The sequence below is a fragment of the Lithobates pipiens genome, unplaced genomic scaffold (genome assembly GCF_037356315.1).
Source record: "Lithobates pipiens isolate NorthernLeopardFrog02 unplaced genomic scaffold, aLitPip1_a1.2 Scaffold_1, whole genome shotgun sequence".
NCBI lineage: Eukaryota > Metazoa > Chordata > Amphibia > Anura > Ranidae > Lithobates > Lithobates pipiens.
The window spans coordinates 67,505,008-67,532,675 of NW_027507685.1; the positions used below are offsets into that span (position 1 = coordinate 67,505,008).

A 27,668-nucleotide genomic window follows, 5' to 3' on the forward strand; every position below is an offset into this window, starting at 1 on the left:
GCGCAGTAGGGAACTGGGAAGTAAGGCCACAACGCTTCACTTCCTGATTCAGAATGACGGCAGGGGCAGCCGAGAGACTATCGATTGCTCGGCTTCGGCTGCCGACATTGCAGGCACTCTGGAGAGGTAAGTATCCATTTATTAAAAGTCAGCAGCTGCAGTATTTGTAGCTGTTGGCTTTTACTTTTTTTTTTTTTTTTTTTTTTTTTTAAGTGGACCTCCACTTTAAATTGGATTCATGAACACTATTATGGTGAAGCCAGTATTTTTAGCTATGTCCAGTTCATGTCATGTTGTAACTAATTATTCTAATAAATATTCTTTTTCAGGTGCTTTTTGTTGATAACTGGAGGGTCTTACATGGACGGGAGTCTTTCACAGGCTACAGGCAACTTTGTGGCTGTTATCTCACTAGGGATGATGTGCTAAACATTGCTCGCTTACTAGGCCTGAAAGCATGAGAGCCCTAAAGAGCAAGCAGGAACTTCCAGACCAATGCAAAGACTAAGCCATATAACCAAACCACCATGCTCTTATCAATAGATCCATTTTGCCTTCGACCAATGGACCACCAAGCTTGTGGAACGTGACTTCTCTTTAGCAGAATGATCGATCAATTTTAGCAGAGCGCTAACCATTCTTTGGAACTTCACCAACATAAGCATAATTTAATTGATAAGCTCACTATTTTAATATGTGTATTATCTTATAGTGTACAATTAGAAGCATTTGTTAATTAGACTCATGTTATTTAAAAATGTGTTGCTAAATAATAAAAATCAGAGGCAAGTAAAAGTTTAGATGGTACATTCAGTGAAGCAGAATAAACAAGTAAATGGTTGTCCAGGAGCAAGAAGATGACCTTGTGGGGAAATATGCATATAGTGTCTACAGGAAAACATTAAATGTAGCTCAGCAATGTAGCGTTCACGTTATCTTGGCAATGTGAATATAGAGGACCGCACACTTTTCTCAGGTCATTGTGAACATATCAACCGTGTTATGCATGTAGAATAGTATACTTTTGAAGGGGGTGGGGGGTTCCAATGTAAATGCACTATTGACCTCTCTGAAGTGTATTTCTCTAGTGCGCCTCACACCCTCTCTTTCACTACTAGAAGGCAGTGCGACCCAGACATGTTGAGCCCTACGTCATCCCACTACCAGTAAGGATGAGTAGTGCTAGCAGTACTTATCACAGTTTGGGAATCATGGCATCAGATGGTGCTGGCCAAAAAAAAGCCATATATTCTGCTGTATCCTCTATAATCATATAGTTCTATGGAGACTGATTAAACTGAAGACAGTAGTAGCGCAGATGAAAAGCTAAACTGTGGCCTATGACCACTAATTCTTGGAGGGGATTTGCTTGCAAAAAGTCCCCTTTAGTATACTGTTTATCTTTGTTTTAAGTATCCATTGTCAACCGGCTGCCACTGGGAAATTATTATTGGCTCTGTTTTAATTTTAGGGGGCCATTTTTATTTTATTTTATTTTTTTAAAGTGGTGGTGTTTCAAAAGTGACTTGTATCCTACAAAATTTAAAAAAATAAATCTGATTAGTCACTGTCCAGAAAAGAAAATGCTGTGCATATTTAACCACTTGAGACCCGCGCTATAGCCGAATGACGGCTACAGCGCGGATCTCCTTTGCCAGGACTACGTCTATTGATGTCGTCCCGTGCACGAGCGGCCTGCGCGCCCCCTGAGGGGCGCACGCGGCGCGCTCTGTGATCGGCGAGTCTATGAGACTCGCCTGATCACCGATCCGAGCAAGGGGTCGATCCCGACCCCTTATCACGTGATCAGCTGTCAGCCAATGACAGCTGATCATGTGATACAATGGAGCCGGTAATCGGCTATTATCGGCTATTATTAAAACTCCGAGCTGTAATTAAATACCACCAAAAGAAAGCTCTATTTGTGGGAAAAAAAAATTATAAAAATTTCATTTGGGTACAGTGTTGTATGCCCGCGCAATTGTCATTCAAAGTGCATCAGCGCTGAAAGCTGAAAATTGGTCTGGGCATGAGGGGGGTTTAAGTGCCCAGTAAGCAAGTGGTTAAACATTTTAGAGAACATAGTACACCTTATTACATTACTTTTATTTTCTCATTTCAAAAGTCCTTTTGAATTAAACTGATAATTAATCTAATAAATTAAAGCTCTTAAAGGATGTAGATAAGGGGGAACAGGACCCTGCTTTCACATGGTTACTGTGCCTTCCACAAATGGCCATGTTACCCATTGACATTGTTGTTGTAGCCTACCTGGTCAGATGGCACCCGACAGGTGTATTTAACCACCTCGCGCCCGCGCTATAGCCGAATGACGGCCGTAGAGCAGGCGCGTTCGTCCGGGTGGCCGTCCCTGGACGTCCTAATGTTTACTTCCGCAATGCGCGCCGCCGCGGGCGCGCATCGCGGAAGTTCTGTGTTCGCCATGTCCGTGATCACACAAACCAATTATTATACACTTAACGGAATTTTTTTTACTAAAAACATGTAGCAGAATACATTTTGGCTTAAATTTATGACAAAATTTGATTTTATTGGATTTCTTTTAAAAAAGAAAAATTATTTTTTTTTCCAAATTTCCGGGTTTTTTTTGCGCTTATATCGCAAAAAATAAAAAACGGAGTCGTGAATAAATACCACCAAAATAAAGCTCTATTTGTGCGAACAAAATGATAAAAATGTCATTCGGGTACAGTGTAGCATGACTGCGCAATTGTCACTGAAGGCGCTAGAGCGATGAAAGCTGAAAATTGGGCTGGGAAGGAAGGGGGCGAAAGTGCCCTGTATTGAAGTGGTTAAGCATTGTCGTCAACCTTGTTCAGTTAGCATGAACTACAGAACACCTTCCTGATTTTTTTTGTGTAATCAGGAGAGGGGGAGGTGATCTGTGTCCAGCAGGAGAACTGTGCAGAGCTAGAGGGCAGGAAATAATGGTGCCACGCAGGCATAGTGTATCAATGACAGATCGCAAGGAAGGACGGTCCAAGTGTAAGTCGGGGACTCGAGTCTCTATCCTGGATGGTGAAAAAAAGCTCAGAAGGTAGCGGTATGAGCCAAGGAACCATCACAGAGGAATCGGCATCAGGCTGCCCTAAGAGGCTGGGATGAGTCGTCTGACCATGGGTGTGTATTTCTCTCCAGCTGGAGTGTCAGAAAGAGGTGTCAGCCCATCCATTGTGGGGACCAATCAGAAAACATTTTGGAAGCTAGCCACGCCAGTGTACAGGGCCGACAATGCTGCTCATGATTCCTGTGTAAAAGAGGCAGAGTTGCAGTGTTTTTAAAGTGACAAATCTGGGCAAATGTGTAATATTACAGAAATGTGCTGTATGTTTTTCTTTATACATACGCTTTAAGAAATTTAGCTTAATCAAAGACCTATCCTGGTCTGTGATTCAGCAATGAAGGAGTAGCAGAACACTGTTTAGGTTATCTCTGTGCATTCTCTTGTACTCAGCCATAGTGTTGAGCCAAACAATTCAAAGCATGAGCCCTGACGCACCCTTTTCAATTTTTGCTACGCAGTTTGCTTCAGGAACCCAATATTGGGACAGATTCCAGTGTGTATTTTTTTTTTTAAATACAATTATTATTTTTTAATGAAAACATAACTAGATTAAATTTTGATTTTATATAAAAATGTAAATGTTTTTAACGTGTTTTACTGTCAAATACTCTGGCTCACCGCCATTGTTAATGAATGAATGAAGATCAGAACCGTTTTGGAAGGCTAGCCTTTTGCCTGGTCTCTCTCATATTCTTTGGTTTTCTGTTCTTTCCAATTGTAAGTGTACTATTATATTAAACTTCCTATTAGCCTTGTCATGGATCAGCGATATTGTGTGGCTTGTTTTTTTCTCAATAGCATACAAGGTTTTGTCACCAGCTGATCATGTGCCTTTTACCTGTATACAGCCATACATTTTAGAATTGTATTTTGTATCATAATCTAATAAAGTATGACCAAAGGTTCCTATATGACAGTCTAAGCAAGTACCAATTTCAGTTACTATGTGCTGCACAAGCCTTATAAAATAAACAAGAATCGTGATTTACCTTCCTTGCTAAATCCTCCTTTATTGGTGTCTCTCACACTCCCCCATCCCAGACACTGCAGTTCTCAGTTGGAAATTTCTGGGAAAGTTCTTTAAACAACATTTTTCATCACACTGCAATGCAGTAGGCACAGCATACATAAGAATGGCAACTTTGCCCTGAATCCTGGAGCACTGCAACATCGTTGCCACACAGGAAGTTGCATTAGGTGGATTTCATTGGCAGGCTCAACAGGTATTTATGAGGCATTGCAGATCTTTCTTTTACAGCAAATTTGTCACCTGAATGAAAGCTACTTACAGTTTCCTCTTCCCTTTGCATAGTAGATGTTTTTCAGACCTGTTTTCTAGTCCATTGCCGCAGTTCCCTGAAATGCCCATTCTTTCTCTGTATAGGTTAATGCAGGGGTTGACAAATTTGCTTGGAATCTAGGAGCCAGCTAAAAAAGTTAGGAGCCGGGTCCGTGATGGCGATCCGGACCTGTCCCTGGCCTGACATGGAGACAAGTGAGGGGAAGATAGCCCCAAGCCCCCCACCTGTCTCCAAGTCATTGCCCCCCATAGCTCTTAGAGGGACATTTTATTTATTTTTTTCAAATGACAATTTTTTTTTTTAAATTGCATTTTAGTGTAAATATGAGATGTGAGGTCTCTCTGACCCCAGATCTCATATACAAGAGGACCTGTCATGCTTTTTTCTATTACAAGGGATTTTTACATTCCTTGTAATAGGAACAAAAGTGACACACATTTTTTTTTTTTTTTTTTAAAGAACAGTGAAAAAAATAAAAATAAAAGTTAAAATAAAATAAAAATATTTTAAACGCGCCCTGTCCGGCCAAGCTTGCGTGCAGAAGCGAACGCATATATGAAAGCGGTGTTCAAACCACACATGTGAGGTATCGCTGCGATCGGTAGAGTGAGAGCAATAATTCTAGCCCCAGACCTCCTCTGTAACTTAAAAAGTGCAACCTGTAGAATTTTTTAAATGTCGCCTATGGAGATTTTAAAGGGTAAAAGTTTGTCGCCATTCGATGAGCGGGCGCAATTTTGAAGCATGACATGTTTGGTATCGATTTACTCGACGCAACATTATCTTTCACAATATTAAAAAAAATTGGGCTAACTTTACTGTCTTATTTTTTTTTTTTTTATTAAATACATTTTCCCCAAAAAAGTGCGCTTGTAAGTCCGCTGTGCAAATACGGTGTGACAAACAGTATTGCAACGACCACCATTTTATTCTCTAGGGTGTTAGAATAAAATATATATATAATTTTTAGGGGTTCTGAGTAAAGGGAAGAAAGATAGGCTGGCAGACAGGGAAAATTAGCATTACATCCATTAGCATTGCTGGTTGTAATTCCAACGGCCACCACAAGAGGGCGCCAGATTACAGAAGGAACCATAGGATCGTAGAAGGCCTCAAAGCCGGGGGCTAAATTACCGGCCGGCGGCGGCGCGGCCCGACGCGATCGCGCCGGGGGGGGCCACGGAGACAGCATACCCCCAGCTGTGCTGCCCCAGGCGCCAGGTCTGGAATTCTAGTCGCAAATGCGACCGGGCGCCCGGGTTTTGTCGAGCCCTGGGTTAATGTATTGACTCCCATGTGCCTCCTATGGTGCAGCTTTCAAAGCCTGAATGACTATTTGAGATAGGCAGGGGAAAGTCTAACCATGTGCAAATAGCGACTTTCAAATGGTCACAATTTTCACTGGATCTTGTTGAATCTGGCCATGAATACTAAAAATCAAACAGGACATTCCTACTATGTGGGGGGTTACTATTCAAGTTAATTGAGGAGACAAGTGTACTTTAAAGATTGAAGTGTAATTTTTCAGTTTCTAAAGCCTCTCTTAATTCTAAGAATTAAAAAAATAAATTCTTTAAACATGCCCTGTCCCGATGAGCTAGCCTGCAGAAGCGAACGTGAGTAGCGGCGCATATGAAAATAGTGTTCAAACCACACGTGAGGTATCACCGCAATCGGTAGAGTGAGAGCAATAATTCTAGCCCTAGACCTCCTCTGTAACTTAAAAACATGCAACCTATAGAATTTTTTTAAACATCGCCTATGGAGATTTTTAAGGGTTTGTCGCCATTCCACAAGCGGGTGCAATTTTTAAGCGTGACATGTTGGTTATCAATTTACTCGGCGTAACATTATCTTTCACAGTATAAAAATTTAAATTTTTTCCAAAAAAAGTGTGCTTGTATTCTCCAAGGGTGTTCTAAAAAATGCATTATGTTTGGAGGTTCTAAGTCATTTTTTGGTAAAAAAAATGTTTTTTAACAACAAATTTTAGAAAGAGGCTCGGTCCTTAAGTGATTAAGAATACTTTCAGAAATAGAAGTGGTAATACTGTAGTTTATTTTTATGAATTGACAAAATGGAAAGTAAATGAACAGAAGAGAAATACAAATGATTATATATATATATATATATATATATATATATATATATAGATATATAGATATATCAATGTAATATTTGGTGTGCCTACCCTTTGCCTTCAAAATAGCATCAACTCTTCAATTCTATGTTAACACACAGTTTTTGAAGGAACATGGAAGGTAGGTTGTTCCTAACATCTTGGAGAACTAACCACAGATCACCAGTGGATGTAGGCTGCCTCAAATACTTCTGTCTCTTTGTGTGATCCCAGACAGACTCGATAATGTTGAGATTAGGGCTCTGTGGTAGCCAAACCATTACTTTCAGGACTCCTTGTTTTTTACACTGAAGATAGTTCTTAATGAAATTGGCTGTATGTTTGGGGTTGTTGTCCTGCTGCAGAATAAATTTGGGGCCAATCACAAGCCTTCCTGATGGTATGGCATGATGGATAAGTATCTGCCTATATCTCTCAGAATTGAGGACATCATTGATCCTGACCAAATCGCCAAATCGATTTACAGAAATGCAACCCCAACTTACCATGCTTCACTGTTGCCTGAAGACACTCATTGGGGTTGATTTACAAAAGGCAAATAGGCTGTGTACTTTTGGAAGTACAGTTGCTCCAGAGCCTAGTAAATGTGGTAGAGTTTCACTTTACAAAGAATACCCAATCACGGGCAAGCAAAATGAAAAAAAACAGCATTTTTACTTGAAGATGATAAAACTCAGCAGAGCTCTCTCTAATTTACTAAGCTCTGGAGCAATAGCACTTGCCGAGTGCAACCGCACTTGCAGTCAATTTGCCTTTAATGAATCAACCCCATAGTATGGCTCTTGAGCCCTTCATGGACAAACTGCCTCCTGCTACAGCCAAATATTTCAAATTCCAACTCACCAGACCAGAGCACCTGCTGCCATTTTATTGCACTCCAGTTCCTATGTTGTTATGCATATGACATGGAAACAAGGCTAGGCGACTCAACTGTGCACGAAAACCTAGGCAAAGGGTGGTCACACCAAATTTTGCTTTGGAGTCATTTTATGCTCCTTTACTTTCCATTTTGTTATTTGATAAAAATAAACTATTAAAATTTCTATTCCTGGAAGCATTTTTTCACACCTGCCTAAAATTGTGCATATCATTTTTATTTTCCATTTACTAACCCAAAAAAGGCTTGAGCAGATAATATATGATGATATTAATGGTAACCACAGTCCCTTTCCTGTTTTAACACATTTCATTTCTTTTCACTTCCCCTCTATTTGATGGTGTCAGACAAAACAGTAAGATAGGTGTCATTTTCAGCAGTGATGACAGCAATAAAAACACGCCAGGAAAGTTGGTGAAGGGAAAGTATCCTCGAAACACATCTCCACCCAGGAGAAGCAGGACAGACAAACAGGACAAGGCTTACACAGAGAAATGGCACACACAGACTCAACAAACATGGGTAAAATACTGTAGTAGTCAGGCGATTGGCAATTCATGCCTGAACACTGCATCCCAGGAACAAGGGGAGAAGATCACAAAGTATTTCCAAGGGCTCAGATAGATAGAATTGTTTCACTGATCTGAAACAAGGTTTTTTTCTATTTTAATTGGTGCATACTTGATCAAGGTCATGGACTCAGAAAGTGTTAAACAGAGAGAGCCAAGCAAATGGCATTTTTAGAAGGGCGTTTGGCACATTTCTCCCAGTACAAGTACAATTTTTTTTAATGGACTAATATTTTCCCTTACGCTGATATTTGCTCTCTTGAAGAGCTGTACTGGCCAAAAAAAAAAGCATCTGAGACACTTCGGAGTGTGTGAATGTCTGGTTCCCTGCCAGGTGCTGTTGCTCCATTCACCATCTGCAACATCACTACAACACACAATTGTGATGCAGCGAGTGGAACCACAGTCTAGTCAGGGACCAGGCATCCAATACACACTCTAATGCAGTGGTCCCCAACCTTTTTGGCACCGGGGACCGGCATTGTGGATGAAAATTGTGGCAAGGCCCGGGGGGGTGGCCGCATGGGGGACGATGCGGCTTTTCGCGGCCAATTTGTCAGGAAATGGCTGGTGTTAGCACGTCATCACAACACCATGGTTAACCACTTCAATACCAGGCACTTAAACACCTTCCTGCCCAGACCAATTTTAAGCTTTCAGCGCTGTCGCGCTTTGAGTGACAATTGCGCAGTCATGCTACACTGTACCCAAATGACATTTTTATCATTTTTTTCCCACAAATAGAGCTTTCTTTTGGTGGTATTTGATCACCTCTGCGGTTTTTATTTTTTGCTAAACAAATAAAAAAATACAGAAAATTTGGGGGAAAAAAGTTTTTTTTTGTTTCAGTTTCAAAACTTTGTAAATAAGTACATTTTCTCCTTCACTGTTGGGCAATGATAAGGCGGCACTGATGGGCACCGATGAGGTGGCACTGATGAGGTGGCATTGATGGACACTGATATGTGGCACTGATGGGCACTGATAGGCGGCACTGATGGGTGGCACTGATGGGCGACACGGATGGGCACTGATGGGTGGCACAAATTGGCACTGATAGCTGGCATGGATGGGCATGGATAGGTGGCACAGGTGGGCATGGATAGTCGGCACAGGTGGGCATGGGTAGGCGGCACAGGTGGGCATGGATGGGCACTGATAGGTGGTATGGATGGGCACTGATAGGCGGCACGGATGGGAACTGATAGGCAGCATTGTATTATAATATACTGTACTAATGGATGCCAATCAGTGCCAAACAATAATGCATGCCAATCAGTGATGCCCATTGTGGGCACTGATTGGCATCCATTGTGGCACTGACTGGAATCCCTGGTGGTCTAGGGTGGCATACCTTATCCTGGGCATCCCTGGTGGTCTGGTGGCATCCCTGGTGGTCCAATGTGGGCATCCTCGGGGGGGCTGTGCTGATAATCGATCAGCACAGGCCCCCCCTGTCAGAGGAGCAGCCGATCGGCTCTCCTCTACTCGCGTCTGACAGACGCGAGTGAGGAAAAGCCGATCACCGGCTCTTCCTATTTACACTGTGATCAGCCGTGATTGGACACGGCTGATCACGTGGTAAAGAGTCTCAGTCGGAGACTCTTTACCGAGATCGTAGTTGCAGGGTGTCAGACTGACACCCCGCAACAACGATCGCCGCGATGCGCACTCCCGGGGGCGCGCAGCGGCTCATAATCCTGAGGACGTCATATGACGGCCGATCAGGATTATGAAACCACTTTGCCGCCGTCAATTTGTAATAGGGCGGGCGGCAAGTGGTTAATGTGGTGTCAGGATGATTGAAGTGCATCATTTTTATTATTATATTGTAATATAAAATGAAATAGTTCAACTCGCCATAATGCAGAATCTGTCACTAGATGCAGCTTGTCACTTGCTACCAGCTTGCCACGTTGCCTATCACCAGATTTCCACATGCCACATTGCCTGCCACCAGATGCAGACTGCCACATGCCATCAGATGCAGATTGACACATGCCACAGTCACATGTCACCAGATGCAGATTGCCACGGTTCAATGCCACCAGATTGCCATGTCACCAGATGCAGATTGCCACAGACACATGCCACCAGATGCAGATTGCCACAGTCACTTGCCACATGCCACCAGATGCAGATTGCCACAGTCACTTGCCACATGCCACCAGATACAGATTGCCACAGTCACTTGCCACATGCCACCAGATGCAGATTGCCACAGTCACTTGCCACATGCCACCAGATGCAGATTGCCACAGTCACTTGCCACATGCCACCAGATGCAGATTGCCACATGTCACCAGCCACATGCCACCAGATGCAGATTGCCACAGACACATGCCACCAGATGCAGATTGCCACAGTCACTTGCCACATGCCACCAGATGCAGATTGCCACAGTCACTTGCCACGTGCCACCAGATGCAGATTGCCACATGTCACCAGCCACATGCCACCAGATGCACATTGCCACAGACACATGCCACCAGATTCAGATTGCCACATGTCACCAGATGCAGATTGCCACAGTCACTTGCCACAGCCACCAGATGTGGATTGCCACAGACACATGCCACCAGATGCAGATTGCCACAGACACATGCCACCAGATGCAGATTGCCACAGTCACTTGCCACATGCCACCAGATTCAGATTGCCACAGACACATGCCACTAGATGCAGCATCTTAAATGCAAATTGTCACTAAGTGCAGTGGAGTGGAGGGTTCCGCGTGAGAGAGAACAGAGGTGATGCGGGGCGGGCTGTGAGAGATGATGTAATCTCTCTGCTCCCCCGCTTCACCTCCAACAGTATACTGGCCGGGCTGTGTGGGCGGAACAGCGGTGATGTGGGCGGGCGGTGGGAGATGATGTCATCTCTCTGCTCGTCTGCTTCACCCCCAGCAGTGTAGCGGCAGAGCTGTGTGGGCGGAAGTGCGGTGATCGCTCTGCTCACCGCCGCCGCATCTCAGTGCAAACTTCGCGGCCCGGCTGCAAACGGGCTACGGCCCGGGGGTTGACTACCCCTGCTCTAATGCCTGTACACACGATTGGATTTTCCCAACAACAAATGTTGGATGTGAGCTTGTTGGCAGAAAGTCCGACCGTGTGAATGCTCCATCGTACATTTGTTGTCGGACTTTCTGCCAACAAATGTTGGCTAGCAGGTTCTCAAGTTTTCCGGCAACAAATGTTTGTTTTCGGACTTTCCGATTGTGTGTACACAAGTCCGTCGGACAAAAGTCCACGCAATCAAGTGCAAGCCGGAAGTGCTCCATCTTGTAAAACTAGCGTTCATAATGGAGATATCGCGTACGTCTTGTACGTCACTACGTTCGGAATTATTGGCCAACATTTGTGTGACCGTGTGTATGCAAAACAAGTTAGAGTCAACAACCCTTGAATAAAAATCAACGGTTTTGTTGTCAGAAAGTCCGATCGTGTGTACGTGGCATCAGGGCTCTTCCACACTTTCGTTTGGCAGGCGGTGATGAGGTGTTATATCATGGTACACGGTTGCAAAGCAGTCCCATTGAACTGAATGGGTGAGTTTGACAGACGATGCCGCTTGTCAGACTGTGTACCCAAATTAAAAATGCAGCGACTGTGAAGCAAGGCATAACGGCCATGGCATGGGTACAGCCCCGGCCAGTTGTATTGTTTTAATTAGGGTGGGAAGCTGGGTGCAGTACAATCTCAGCTCAACCCTCTGTTTTTACAGCCCCCTAGCTGCATCTCTTCATGCATCAGATCCTGAAGATTCTTTGAGTTGCATAGCTCTTCAAGAGCGAAGATCAAAGGCATGGGTGAAGGGGGAAGTCTTTTTCAAGGTGCTCTTTTTTTTAAAATATTTTTTATGTGGCGCAGAGTTGCTTTACTAGAGATCTTATTGAACTAATCGGGTAAATTTATTTAGTACGATGTACTAAATAAATATATGGATACATTAAAATGCCCATAAACTAATAGAATTTTGTACAAACAATTTCATTTTGGAACGTTCATTGGATTGGGTAGTGGGGTCAAATCGAACTTCATTTTAGACCATAGTGATGAGAAAATTGAAAGGAGCAGGATGGAAATATTTTCTTGGAAAAAAAAGAAACTTCTAAATGTGAATGTGATTTTCGTTTCTCAATCACATTGTAATGAAACCTGTTTAATACGTCTGGAATCATATTCAAATTGTGGATCTGGATTAGAAATCCTTTAATCCAATCGGTCATCTCCGTGACGGCAAGAAGGAATGTTCTGGCGAGTGTAGAAAATCTTGCTGTCTAGGGCCAGCTTTAGGGTACAGACAGAGGTCATGTGGTGTACAGGGCACCTACCTCTGGTGGTAAATAGTGACCTGAGCTACTTTGGTTATACTTTGTCTGTTAGGTGGTTACATTTTAGTCACAATAATGTGATCTGCAATATATTATATATGTAACGATTGAATTTTGGTATTAAAGCTGTTTATTTAGTGCCAGCAATTTACACAGAGCTTTATATAATGTACATTCACATTAGTGCCTGATCTGATGAGATTACAATCGAAGGTCCCTATCTCACATGCTAGGGCCAATTTGCCTGCCATATATTTGAATTGTGACCTAGTGAGATGTGAGATAGTGTCCTGATCAAGATTCAGGGACCCAGCGCTGCAAGACGGATGTGCTAACCACTAAGCTGCCATGCTTCCCCCACAGCTGCTACTGTTTTTTTACATATATGACATAATTATTAGTAAAAGGTCCCCGGGTGCTTTGGGCTGAATGACATCAGTCCTCCCAAAAGCTTTTGTTTAAGGGTATCCCAGGTGTCCGTAAAGAATTCTGCTTACTTCAGCAAACACATTTTAGTGTGAGAAGAGGAAACAAGACTTGTTTGAGGTCATGGAAATAAGCTGCTTTCAGATGTAAAAGACACTTGTAAACATTAAGACCACATACCGTCAATGCCTGGTATATGACAGCTAACCCGAAGATAGTTTACAGTAATCAAGATAAATCAGTTAAGCATTTTTAAAGTATAACTAAAGACAAAACTTTTTTTGGTTTTGGATAGAATAGAGAGGAATTAGAAACCTGTCAGGTTGTATTGCTGTCTGTGTCCCCATTAGAGAGAGAGTCACCCTCTATGTGTCCTAATGACCGTTTTCACTGAAAGCTAAAGTGAAAAGATCCCAAATTTTGAGTTGTTGCCAGAACAGGAAATAGAGGGGAAAACTTCCAACGGGGACACTAGTTCTGGGGATGCCAAGATTTCATCGCCCTTTCTGTTTTGGCATTAGAACAGGAAGTTAAGATGGCAAAATATCTACAGGGGTTTAAACTCTCCCTAAGTGCCCGTTCACACAGGGGCGACGCGACTTGCAGCGCGACTCACAGACGCGACCTGCACACGACTTCAGCGGCGACTTGAAAAATGACTTCTGTATAGAAGTCAAGGCAAGTCGCCTGAAGTCGCCCCAAAAATAGTACAGGAACCTTTTTCTAAGTCGGAGCGACTTGAGTCGCTCCTATTAGAACGGTTCCATAGTACAGAACAGAGCGCGACTTGTCAGGCGGCTAAGTCGCCTAACAAGTCGCGGTAGTGTGAACGGGCACTAACGCTATCCAAATTGACAAACTAAAGTTTTGCCTTTAGTTCTGTTTTTAATCATATTGTATGTAAAGCCAAATTATTTTTTTATTTTATTTTTTGGATAGTGTGCAGTAAGGCTGGATTCACACCTATGCAGTTTTAGTGCTTTTTGCATTTTGTAGATTTGCACTAGAGTCCATTTAACATTGTTTCCTATGGAACACGATCTGTAGTGCAAATCTTCAAAATGAAAAAAGCACAAAAAATGCATAGGTGTGACTCCAGCCTTATGCAGGCCATACACGGTCGAATTTCGAACAAATTTTCTTTTCAAAATCAGAAAATTCGTTTTTTTTGTGATCCGATGATGCCACCATTGATTTTCGAAATTCGGCCGACCAAGCCTTCAATTTCACCTCATGTTGCTACAGAAAAGAATTTTCTTGGCTGGGAATCTTCTTTTCTCTCCGTACATTTTCTTTTATCTCCGTACATTTTCTTTTATCTCCGTACATTTTCTTACGTTTCTCGCACGATTCTCCCATCATTGATTAGAAAATCGTTCGTTTTTCTAAAAATTTCCAACATGTCCGATTCCTCAAATTTTATTTCTGCACGAAAATCGGCTGTTGCTGCAGCCCACTAATGGTGCGAAATTCATACGAAAATTCTTAGATACGATTTTCGAAAGAAAATTCTTTCGAAATTCGAACCGTGTATGGCCGGCATTAGAGAGAATCCCTGACAGATTTTATTGCTGTCTGTGTCCTTATTGATTAGGTTCCCACTATTTGTTCTGGTGACCATTATCACTATAGCAGAAATTGATGGGAAATCCAAAAGCTTACAATTGTCACCAGAACAGGAGGTAAGAGGAATTTCTCTGATAAGGACTTTAAAGTGACACTAAAGCCCCATACACGCTATCAGATTTTCTGCAGATTTTTTTTTTTCTGCTGATTTACCAAAACCATATAATATGAGGTCAAACCTTAGGAGTTTCAATTTGTATGCAATCAGGCAGGCCCTTGCACTACATGGTTTTGGTAAATCTAAAGACAAAAATCAGCAGAAAATCTGATGGTGTGTAGGGGGCTTAAGGCACAGTTCACATGGGCGCCTCCATCTTGCAGATTCTGCTTGTTTAGAAGGGGATCGATCTGCTGATCCCCGCTGAGCAGGCGGATGACAGGTCCTGTCTGCTCCACTGTGCCGAGTGGACACGGACACATGGGGCAATCGGGTGGAAATGGAGCGACTGTCCATTTTCATCCGATCCGATCCACCATACGAATAGAAAATAGGACCACTATCTGGATTTTCCCCGTCAGGATCAGATTGGATTGTTGCAGGTGAAAATCCGCCGCTCCATAGAGGAGACTGCAAGGTCTGATCAGGTCTGCCTGAAAAACTGTCGGGCAGACCTGATCGGAAAGCCCGTATTAAAGGACCCTAAACGATATCCTTATTCTCCAAAAATATTGCACATAGTCCAGTACTTAACCACTTGCTGACCGCCCACAGTACTTTTACTGAGAATCGGCGGCACAGACAGACTGGAATTTGTGCATGTCATCAGGCTGGGGGATCTTGTGATCTCTTTGCGAGCACATAATCAAAATTTCAACAAAGCTGAAATAAATTCATTCATAACAGCTGTATTTCCTATGCTGTGATTGGCCCACAGCTTTCACATGGTACCTGTGCCATTCACAGCACCCTGTACCATGTGATTGGCTGTAGCCAATCACAGATCACTAGTAACCACAGATGTCATAATTGCAACTCATTCTTGACAGTTGAAAACTTTGCTGTTACAATGATCTTCATTGTAACAGCTAACAAAGCGTAAAAGAAAAAAATCCCGGATCACCCCCTCAGAGTAGTACCGTGTTACTATGGTGACACTAAACTACTCTGATGAAAGTATGTATAAAAATTATTACTTTTTTTTTTTTTTATTTAACATACTGTTACCAGTCAGTGTCCCTGATCACTACCACATCAGTCATATGACACTGTACTGCACTGATGACAGTATGTTAAAAAATGAGAAAAAAAAACTCAATTTTTTGCAATTTGGCACTGTGTCGCTTTAAATGACAATTGCACGGTCATGCGACACTGTACCTAAGCATAATTCATGTCCTATTTTCCCCACAAATAGCGCTTTCTTTTGGTGGTATTTGATCGCCTCTGCGGTTTTTATTTTTTGCGTTATAAAAAAAATTAGAGCAACAATTAAAAAAAAAAGACACAATATCTTTTACTTTTTGCTATGATAAATATCACACATTTTTTTATCAAAAAAAAACGTTTTCCTCAGTTTAGGCCAATATGTATTCTTTTTCTTTATTTTTGGTAAAAAAAATTGCAATAAGCGTATATTGATTGGTTTGCGCAAAAGTTATAGCGTCTACAAAATAAAAATAGGGGATAGGTTTATGGCATTTTTTTTTTTACTAGTAATTCCAGCAATCTTTTTATCGGGACTGTGACATTATGGCAGACACAACAGACACTTTTGACACATTTTTGAAACCATTGACAATTATACAGCGATCAGTGCTATAAAAAGCACTGATTACTCTGTAAATGTCACTGGCAGGAAAGAGGTTAATACTAGGGGGCAATCAAGGAGTTAACTGTGTTCCCTATGTGTGTTTCTAACTGTGGGGGCATGAGACTGTCTAGATTAGAAGGAGAGGGAGATCAGTGTTCATACATAGTATGAACGCACAGTCTGTCTCCTCTCCCCTGAAAAAACTGGTATCTGTATGTGTGTTCTCACTCTGTCAAGAGCGATCATGGCGCCTGCCGGGCACTCGTATTGGCTCCAGACACATGCTGCGGGCAGGCGCACCCCTAGTGGCCAAAAGGCAAAGCGACGCAAGGTAACGTTGTTTCACCCAGCCGTGCCATTCTGCCACAGTAAAACTGTGGCGGCTGGACGGCAAGCGGTTTATTACTTCAATTTAAAAAAAAAACTGTGACAAAAAAAAATATCTTCAAAAAACTTGCAATGCGTCTGACTGTCTATTTTTCCAAAAAGGGGTCATTTGGGGGGAATTTGTACTGTCCTAGCTTTTTAGGGCCTCAAGAAATTAGATAGGCCGTCAGTACATCAGAGTTGATCAATTTTCAAATATATACAATATACCATAGTTTGTAGACCCGTAACTCACACCAACCCACTAATATACACTTATTGGTATTTTTTTTGACATGTAGCAGAATAAATTTTGGTCTAAATTTATGATTTTTTATTTTATTGGATATGATTTTATAACAGAAAGTAGCTATACTGTATATAGACTGGTGACAAATCTGTATGTGTCATATTCTTATTATCTCACATGCACAGTGCCAGCTATCTAAAGTGATTGTAAAGTCTCACTTTAAAAAAAATAACAAACGTTATACTTACCTGCGCAGTTGGGTTTGCACACAGCAGCTCGAATTCTCCTCTTCTTGGGTCCCTCTTCGCTGCTCATGGCCCCTCCCTCCTGACAAGTGCCCCCATATGCCAGCATTTTGCTATGGGGGCACCTGAGCTGAGTCAGTGCTCCATTTACCCATTCAGATACGGAGCCCTGACCCAGCCCCACCCCCTCTCCCCTGATTGGCTAACTGACTTTAACTGACAGCCGCAGGAGCCAATGGCTCTGGACGGCCGAGGGAATCATGGACATCACTGGATAGAGAAGGGGCTCAGGGTAAGTATTAGGGGGTGCTGGGGAGCCTGCTACACACACAAGGTTTTTTATCTTAATGCATAGAATGTATTAAGATAAAAAAAACTTTTGCCTTTACAACTCCTTAAGTCTGTTCTACTGTAAGTGTAGTGGTATAGTGTAAGAGTATATTAGTAGGTAGACCTGTTTATTTCAATAGAGTTTATATGCAGCTCTGGTTTTTTATTTAACCCTGTCTCTTTTGGTCTGAGATTCTATATCTAGTTTTAGTTTAGGACTCAATAACCATTATAGGCTAGAGGCAGGTTAGACATCTGACAGCCACTTCTGGTAGAGGTTGCATGTCAGATTGGAAACTACTAGAGACTAAAGTGCCGATAGGCCGACTCTAAGTTCCAGTGCCACACCACAGTTTGTGCTTGTGAAAAGCTGCATTCCAGGCTGGTTGGACAACACTTGGAGGATCTCACCATCATTGCTGATATAGTGTACAGGTCTCCGACACAAAGATGTATGCCACACCCCTGCAACTGGACTTTGCTGCAACAATAATCTGCAAGTATCTTTATCAATAACTATATATACATCGGTGTATGTGCATAATTTCACCAGGACTCTTGTTGGTTCTTTGCTGATGATACCTGTTTGTACATTGGATGTACTATAAGTACTGTTATTACTCTTTTTTTATATAAAGCTTCTGTTATTTCCATACTGACGTTTATACATTTTAGGGTTGTGTTATATGCTGGTTGTAGTAGTTTCTCTGCTCCCAATTACTTTAATTAGATTACTGGTTAATTTCCCAGGAAGAGAATCCCCTGTGTTCACAAAGGTCTTGTCCTAGGTGAAGGCACTGCCAGCTTTGTTATCAAACCCACTTTACCTTCCATGAAGGTTCTTGTTCTCCTATTTACCTACAGGTTTAGCACAATATCTTCAAAAGAGGCCTACACATTTTTATCCTTCTGTCTTTTCAGAATAATTAAATACATCATAAATTAATGTTTTTTTTTTAAACTGTTTAAAGATAGAATAGAAGAAGAAAATAATAAAGAAAATTGAGAAAGACATACCACTGGTATCAAAAATGTAATTGCACAGGTGACAAAACTTATATCGCAAAAAATAGCGAAAAAAAACACTTCTCACATACGGGCATACCCCACTTTTAAGTACACAATGGAGTTTTGTTTACTAAAGCTGAAAAGTGTAAAATCAGGCTCACTTCTGCATAGAAACCAATGAGCTTCTATGTTTTATTACGAAAGCTTAATTGAACAAGCCGAGGTTAGAAGCTCATTGGATTCTATGCAGAAGTGAGCCTGATTTTGCACTTTTCAGCTTCATGAAATAAACACCATTGTGCACTTAAAAGTGGGGTATGCTTGTAATAAAGGAACGATTTTAATGACTTCACCCACTTTCCTAAAAGTAGGGGGGGTATATTTTTTTGATTTGTGATGAAATTGAGACCTGAAAATATGGTATACATAATGGAATATATAATGGGAAATAGTAACAGATGCTTCCTGGGGTTTTTACATTACCCAGAGGCTCAAATTCATCTTGATTTCAATTTACATTGAATTTGGACTCCATGGAATTAATCCATGGAAACAATCAATCCTTGTTGGTTCTAACTCCAACTTTATCTAGCTTTAATATTTGCACACATCTTGATTGATACTGTAGGACTAGGCCTGAATATCACTGAAATCTTCCAACTAGTAATTGCTGTGGAACACTTACAATTGATTGTTTAAATTTAGTTTTGCTTTTTGCTTTCTTTGTGCAGAACCAGATTTGTATTTTGTGCATAGTTATACATTTAGCTGATTGGTTAATCATTCTATTGTAGCCTTCTCCTGCCCCCCTCTTAACCTCCCTGGTGGTACGATTATTTCAGATTTTAGGTGCTAAAAGCGGTACCATTATTTTGCATGAAAATTTGGCGTTTTATATTGTAGTCCTGTAATTCTTAGGAATAACTCTCTTAAATCTGTCCAAACCAGAGTCTAGCAGACATCCCGGGTATGATAAAGTTTGAAAAATGAAATCATAAATTATAATATTATAAATAACTATAAATAATTGTACCAAATAATAATATAACAATAATAAAAATTATTCAATAATGTAATCAAATCAAAAGCACTGAAATTTGCTCAGTTGCAGAATTGTCACTATCATTACTTTTCAGTATTTGATGACGGATCTCCCCACAAATCACTACCACTCAATTCTGTAAGTGATTACAATTTATTATCGCTGTTTTCTAGCTGGTCTAAAACCATTTTTGATGTAAAATGACAGTTTGGTTGCTATGGACAATCTCCAGTTTCCAGGCATAAAGAACAGTTTTTATTATATAAAACTGCATGCAGGACACTGGACAGACCACTAGGGACAAAGGGGATGTGAAATAATTACATACAGTAATGTAATCTGTAAGATTACATTATACTGTATGTATACTGTCTGTTTCACTTTTTGAATTTGGCGCCGATCTCCGTCCCCGTGCGTCGCAACGCTCACAGGGCACGGAGATCGGCTCCGTGATAGATCGAGCGAGGCACGGCTCGCTCGTACAGAGGGGAGACGACGCTGGATCCGAGGGAGAAGGTAAGTAAACCTCCTCCTGGATCCAGCGATGCAGTCCCGAGTCTGGCTCGGGGTTACCGCTAATGGTACAAAAATTCCACCCCGAGCCAGACTCGGGAAGACCGTCAGGGGGGTTAATGGGAATCAGCTGTGAGGTATAAAGCATTGGAAGGATTCAGTGAGAGCTGCAGAGAACCCAAAAGATTGACACTCCCAGAAGTGTCCAGGTCAGTCTTTCTCAGCCATTTTAAAACCAAAGTGCAGCAAAATCAACACAATGGACATAACTTACAGTCAGTAGAATGTGTCCCTTGTACTGATTTATTTGCTGTTATTAGTATTTCTCTTCTGTTCTGCATCGCCACCGCATTCCCACACCTGTTGCTATTTTCTTCTGGTGTAGTGGGGGTTAATACAACTAAAGGGCTGTCACAGGCTCTCATCAAGAGAGTCTGACTATGTCCACCCTGTCTGCCCAGCTCCATCATTTATAGAAGCTGTTCTACAACTTCTATGAATAGAAGGAGTAGAGCTGTCAATCATTTGCGCCGCCTCGATTATAAAATCCTGTTCTATTCATAAAAGCTCTTGATGAGAGTCTTGGACAGCCCTTTGGTTGTATTAACCTTTGCCACATCAGAAAGTTATGGTGGGGGTGGGGGAAGATGGAGAATTTCTACTAGCAGCGGAGGAATCAACCCAAGGGACACATCCTACTGACTGTAAGTTATGTCCCTTGTGCTGATTTTTATGTTTTTGGTTGCACTTAGGCTTTAGCATGGACGAACTCCATGAAAAAACTTCCAGGCTCAGGGATTCTGTGGTAAACTATTACTATAGCTATAGCTCATCATGGTATGTTAATGTGATGGTCACTGGGTAGGATGCACCTTACTTTTATGTTCTGGGAAAAAATACCCACTAGAGCTAAAAAGATTATTGGTTAGTGGTTACTCATATGAGAGGAAGAAGTCGCTCATTGCTCAAGGTGCCCTTGGCAACCTCTGGAGGAACCCTGGTTGAGAAAATCTGGTCCAAGGATTTTACTTGAATGGAGCGCTGTTCAGCAGTGTGGACACAAGTATTTACTCTCTTCTTTTACAGGTACATAAATTGGGTCATATTTTTTTTCTACTGACAAGAGTGCAATAACCCAGAAAATGGCATACTCAGCATAAAAGTGTTACTTTAGCAAATTAACTGCTACACGTACAACTACAATTTTGGGATGAGTTTTACCTTTAACTGGGCTGCACGTAAGCCCCCAACTCTTGTTTTAGTGGCTGTATATACAGGGCAGCAGAATACACTTAAAGCCCAACTACAGAAAACTTGAAAGTGGATCATATCCAGGAACGATGTTGGGACCTTAGTCTGGATTCACACCTATGCATTTTTAATGCTTTTTGCATTTTGCAGATTTGCACTACAGAATGTGTTCCATGGTACACTTTGGGGACCGGTCTAGCAGTGTGGAGGACTGGGTAATTAGATCTTCTTCAACAAGTCCTCTTGTTGAAATGAGGAATTAACCCCCACAATGTGTACCCCAGTGCAAGGGATCATATTTATTGTTCCCGAAGTTTGGCTTTTACCTTTTTTTTTTTTAAGCCGTACTGGCATAAACTTCAGCTAAACCAAAAAAAATAAATGATATTTATTTAGCAAACAAAAAGCTGTATTTTCATTACAGTTTCCTGGAACAAAATTACTCATTTTAGGCTCTTGGTATATCAAAACCTCAAATCATGCTCACAGCAACTGAACCTTTATAACCAATAAACCTATGTGCTCTAAAAACCAAACCAAGATAAGCAGGTATTTCCATCTAAATGGTAAACTAGTTACGCAGATATAGTAGAGCAACCTTGTCTCATGAATATAAAACATTTTATATTGTTTTCATATTTGACCTGCTGGGTACAGACAGAAGAGTGTAAAGTGCAATTAAGGATATTGTTTAGTGTCACTTTAACGTGTAGCTAAATCTAAATTTTAAAAATCATTACCTTCTCCTGTGAACAAATATATATTAACCACTTTCAGACCGGACCATTTTGCTGGCTTAAGACCAGACCACTTTTTGCGATTCGGCACTGCGTCACTTTAACTGACAATTGCGCGGTCGTGCCACGTGGCTCCCAAACAAAATTGACGTCCTCTTTTTCCCACAAATAGAGCTTTCTTTTGGTGGTATTTGATCACCCCTGCAGTTTTTATTTTTTGCGCTATAAACAAAAATAATTTTGAAAAAACACATATTTTTTTACTTTTTGTTATAATAAATATCCCCCAAAAATATATAAAAACATTTTTTTCCCTCAGTTTAGGCCAATACGTATTCTTCTACATATTTTTGGTTTAAAAAAATCACAATAAGCGATTATTGATTGGTTTGCACAAAAGTTATAGCGTTTACAAAATAGGGGATAGTTTTATGGCATTTTTATTAATATTTTCTTTTTTTTACTAGTAATCGCGGTGATCAGCTATTTTTATTGTGACTGTGTCATTGTGGCGGACACATCGGACATTTTTGACGCATTTTTGGGACCATTGTCATTTATACAGCAATCAATGCTATACAAATGCATTGATTCCTGTGTAAATGACACTGGCAGTGAAGGGGTTAACCAGGGGGTGGCAGTGTAAGGGTTAAGTGTTCCTAGGGGCGTGTTACTAACTGTGGGGGGTTGGGCTTTGTGTTCGTGAACACTGATCTCTGCTCCAATCACATGGAGCAGAGATCAGCTTCACTTGTTGCTAGGCAGAACAGGGAGATGCTGTTTACAACGGCATCTCCCCGGTCAGCCGCCCCGTGAGATGATTGCGGGTATCCCTGCAGCGTTTGAGTCTGCGGGACCCGCGACCGGAGACTCACGGGGTCCTGACCGGCAGGCGAGCGCGCCGCCGGGGGCATTTAAAAATGGACGTACCTGTACGCCAATATGCCTACCCGTGCCATTCTGCCGACGTACATCGGCGTGCGCCGGTCGGGAACTGCTTAAAGGGAAAGTAAAGATTTGCGTTTTTTCACCTTAATGCATCTTATGCATTAAGGTTAAAAAACATCCGACAATACCGGTCCCCCCAGCCCCCCTGTTTTACTTACCTGAGCCCGTTCACCCGCTGCGCTCGCCCTCCACGTCCTCTTCGCCGCTCAGCCTGGCCGTTGATTGGCTAGAGTAGATGGATTGAAAGCAACGCAGCCATTGGCTCGCGCTGCTGTCAATCACATCCAATGACACGGTGCGCCGAGGGGCAGGCCCAAGTGATACAGTGAGCGGCTATAGCCGCCGGACGTATCAGGGAAAGCGCGCCCGCAAGAACTAACCACCATGTGAGATAAGGTGGTTAGTTCTTGGGGGGAGGAGCTGAGACAGCCTCCGAGGGACCCCAGAAGTCCAGGTTCGGGCCACTCTGTGTAAAACGAGCTGCACAGTGGAGGTAAGTGTAACATGTTTGTTATTTAAAAAAAAAGAAAAATTTGTCTTTACAACCCCTTTAATTTTGCAATGCGTGTTCCTTTATAACTACTAATGTGGAAAATCTCCTTATGGCCCTTTCTGGGTAATAGTGACTACACTAGCCCTTCATGACTTCCCTGTAGGGTTTGCTTGGCCATCCTTCTCTTTTTTAAATATTCTTTATTTATACTCAAGGAGGTCACAAAGTTAAATTACATACACCTACATAATTACATACATACATTCAACAGTTCCCAGCCCATCTTGCTCTCAGCAAAGATTCAATTTTCCCGTTTTTAGTAGCTGAGAACTCTATCCTATTTATCTCCACTGTTGTTAAGTACTACACTTTCCTCCTTTTATTTTAATATTTTCCCCCGACCCCCCCCCCCCCAAAAAAACAAAAACAAACACACCTCTATTCGTTTCCTCTACATTCTACCACCCTTCTCCCACTCCATCACCCACCCCCAAAGGGAGTGGGGGTTCAGGGACCTCCATGTTTATTTTTTTGTTATTTAATCCCACATCCTTCTCAATGTGCTCTTGTAGTATTCTACGATAGTACATGCACAGCACAGCCAACAGCATAGCTTATGAACAGTGGCACACATTGCAGAACATAAGTGGAAGGTATAAATGTATTTAAAGTGGTTGTAAACCCTCCCCTACAACTTTGTCCCATGTGAATCAGCATAAAAAACCCTTATGAGCACTGCTTGTAGATATCTCCTTACTTGCTTAGTATTGTTGTAATCCTTTTTGTTCTTTAGAATGATGTCACTGAGCAGGGTTGCCATAGAAACGTTGGATTGAGAAGGAGGCTTGGTTAACAGTACAGGAAGTGCTCAATGTAAGGGCAGAAATACACTCCACTGTGGACGAACCAGACTGCGTTCTAAAGCCTCCTACAGGTGTTCAACCCCACCTATGACCAGGCAGAACTTCTACACAGCCCAGCCAAACTGATGCCAAAGTACAATTTAGCACAATTAACCCCAAAACTTATTACAGATTTGAGCAAAAACTAAATTTAAATACATAGTGCATACTCGTTAGGAGAACAGGTGCTACATCAGTTTTGGAATAGTATGCAGAAGGATAAAGCTAGTCAAAGATGGGCAGTTTTTTTTTGTTTTATGTTTTTTTTGGCCAACTAACAGGTTTTTTCCATAACAAGCGAGGTTGATGGCAGAACCCTCTTTCCAACCCCCTTACCCCCCACCTGGACCTGCCGCTGTCATAATACACTGATCAAAATCTTCAAATGATGGACTTCTGTAAAAGCAAGAGCAACCACATGCTGATTAAAATCTGATCCCTGCTGAACAGGCCAAATTTCGATCAGTCTGTGGCCGGCTTTAGAATGTCAGTTTTTTTATTGTTGTCTGAGGAAAACTTGCCTCAATTCCTGTTTGGGGAATGCAAAGATGTTACATGCATCCATGTTCAATTGGTCCCATTGATGTCTATTGGGACACAGTGGCTGCATGAACACAACTGCTAATCTCAGTATGACATCTGTGCAGGAAACAAATGAGCTTTGAAGATTTTGGGTCCTCGGGTGACAGCACTGGACTTTTTGGCCTGGTAAGAAGTGTTTTTAAAAAGTCAGCAGCCACAGTACTTGCAGCTACTTACTTTTTCAAAAGTTCCCCTTTAAAAATGTATTTTTAGCTAATGAAAGCTAATGCAGCCAATGGAAGCTGGACTACAGAATAATATATCTGTGCTACTAGTTACTATACATAAGTGATTTATAGACTTGTGCACAACGGAAAATTTTGTTTAGTTTTAGTTCGTTGTCATTTGTAAAATACATCATTTCGTTCTGTTATATTCGTTATGTTACGTTAATACGTTTTCGGATAATTCGTTATTATTCGTAGAGTGTCAAATTAATTCGTTCGTATTTGTTGAAATTCGCTATTTATGTATGTATAGACATTCGTGATAATGATTCGTAGTTTGGAAAGTTCTTTGTTTATTGAATCTTTTAACACACACAATGACAACTTCTCCTCGGCTCAAATACAATACAATACTCTTCTAACTCAGTTCTCAGGAATGCACTTTGCCAGTAATCCATCCTCCGGCACAAAATTAATTAGCTGATTGGACTATAAGATTTACTTTGAGCTGACCTTTTGTTTCATTAAATCTTTAAAGAATTACCAAATTCATTTGAATTCATTCGTTATATTTCTTTCGTATTCATTGTTATTCGTTATTTTTTTATTCGGACATTCGGATGCATCCGAATGTCCTAAAGATGCAAAATTCGGCTGAATTTTGATTCGTTACAAAACGAATTGCACAAGCCTAGTGATTTATGACTTTCTTATGCCGCGTACACACGGCCAGAATTTCCGATGGAAACAGTCCGATCCGAGTCCGAGCTTTTCATCGGATTTTCAGACCGTGTGTATGCCCATCGATCTTTTTCTGTCGGCATTTCTGACGGTCCCTGGATTGAGAACTGTTCTTAATTTTTCAGACGGAAAACCTTTCTATCGGATTTTTTGATCGTGTGTATGCAATTACGACACTCAAAATTCCCACGCATGCTCGGAAGCAGTAAACTTCCCTTTTAAAGTGCCGTTGAACATGTTGTATGTCGCAGTGTTATTGACCGTCGGAATTTGGTGTGACCGTGTTTTTTTAATCTTACGTGGTATTGGTATGGATAATCTGTTTTACTGACATTTAGAAAAGATGACTTGTTTGATGAATTGTGTGAAATGAAAGAAAGTTAAGGATTGATTTTGTTTTATTATTAACCACAAAAAATATCTGTGTAAGCATTACCTAGAGATATGAATCACTGTACACAAGTGAAATACCAAAGAAGTCATCACAGGAAAGAATGAAACATAGGTTACAAGTTTTGTTTTGTGTCAGATAATGTCTAAAGTTCATTGCTATAACCCATTAGAAATCCCCCAACCCAATTAGCTCTGATCAGAGGGGTTTTAAAACCTATTCCAGATAACTTATGCCCTTGAATGCTCAGGTTTCTGCAGTGTTTGTGTAAGGGTACTTTTGCTTGCAAGGAAGGTCCTTATTATGGCCTATTTCACATGAGCAGATATATTAGGTCGGCCTTGTCATTTTTATCAGATGGACCTGATCTGACCCTTTATTGTTCTCTATGGAGCAGCGAATGTAAATAGACATGTATCTGTTTACACCCACCAACATCCAATCCAATCCGATTCGCTTAAAACCAATTGGATGGGGATACTTTCCAGTTAGATGTAAATGGGCAGGCAGTCTGTTTACTTTTGATTTCCCATAGAGGAGACTGGGCTGACACAGACCAGATTCCCTACTGAGCAGTTGGAGTCCTGGTGAAGTCCACCCCATGTAGAAGGGGCCTAATTCCTACACATATAGTGCTCACTCCCAAAAGGGCCCGCTGTTTTGGTATCAAGATTCCTTCCCAGCAGGTGTATAAGCAGCCAGTCACACTGTTACAGTCACTCTTTACACTCAATGAACAGTCTAGGGGTATCTTTTTTATTGTTAGAGTAATTGAATAGGTGGAATCCTTTAGCAGGACAGTGCTGTTCTGCAATTCAGACAAGTTATACCCCTTCTCAGCCATCATCTGGGCCATCTCTCCCAGGTATTGGCTGAAACAATATAAATATTCATGCTGCCCATTTTCCTTGCTCTACACCTATGTTTCAGTTTAACCCACAGATTTCTATAAAGCAGGGTAGAGCACTCAAACCTGCATCCTGTGAAAACTAGAACAGACAAAAAGAATCAACAATGTTCAGCTGACTACAAAGGAGCCAGAAACTAAATTTAACAGTTATGGAGTCCTAGTTTGCTTTCCTGGATAGAGAAGCTCATCAATATTAGATATCAGTCACAGGCAAAGATTCAAGCTTGCAGTGGCAGACAAACACTACAAATGCAACTGAAATATGTGATATCTGTTTCCCATAAATAAGACTTTGAAGATCTTTTAATGCATGCAGGGCCGTCTTTAATACTGATTGGGCCCTGGGCAAAAATTTTCTTAGGGCCCCCCTCCCCCCATGCAAATTCGCTCTCCACCTTCTCTGAGACATACAATAAATAGCAGCTAGACTTAAAATCAGTTTACTGTATCAGATCAGGCAGCAATTGCGATTGGTTGCCAGAGGTTACAGCATATCATTACTGCTTACTGACTGGTTTCTAGAGGTTACAGCACTCCTTAAGGCTCACTGATTAGTTGCTAGAGGTTACAGCACATTTCTGCTTGTTGATTGGCTGCTATAAATTGCTGTACAGTAATACTGTTCACTGGTTGCTATAGGGTTACAGCACATCTTCTCCTCACTGCAGGGGGGCATGATATACC

The 27,668-nt window shown here is 41.5% G+C and overlaps 1 protein-coding gene across 4 annotated transcripts in view; it reads left to right on the forward strand.

The window, feature by feature from the left end:
- TMLHE (trimethyllysine hydroxylase, epsilon) overlaps positions 1-4,073 on the forward strand; it is an 81,902-nt gene extending 77,829 nt beyond the window's left edge. For all 4 annotated transcript variants that reach the window (XM_077451887.1, XM_077452148.1, XM_077452062.1 and 1 more), the window contains one exon: positions 330-4,073. In XM_077451887.1, coding sequence (XP_077308013.1) covers positions 330-461 — 132 coding nt within the window. In that variant the 3' untranslated portion in view covers positions 462-4,073. The remainder of the gene's footprint in view (positions 1-329) is intronic.
- Positions 4,074-27,668: the final 23,595 nt, after the last annotated feature.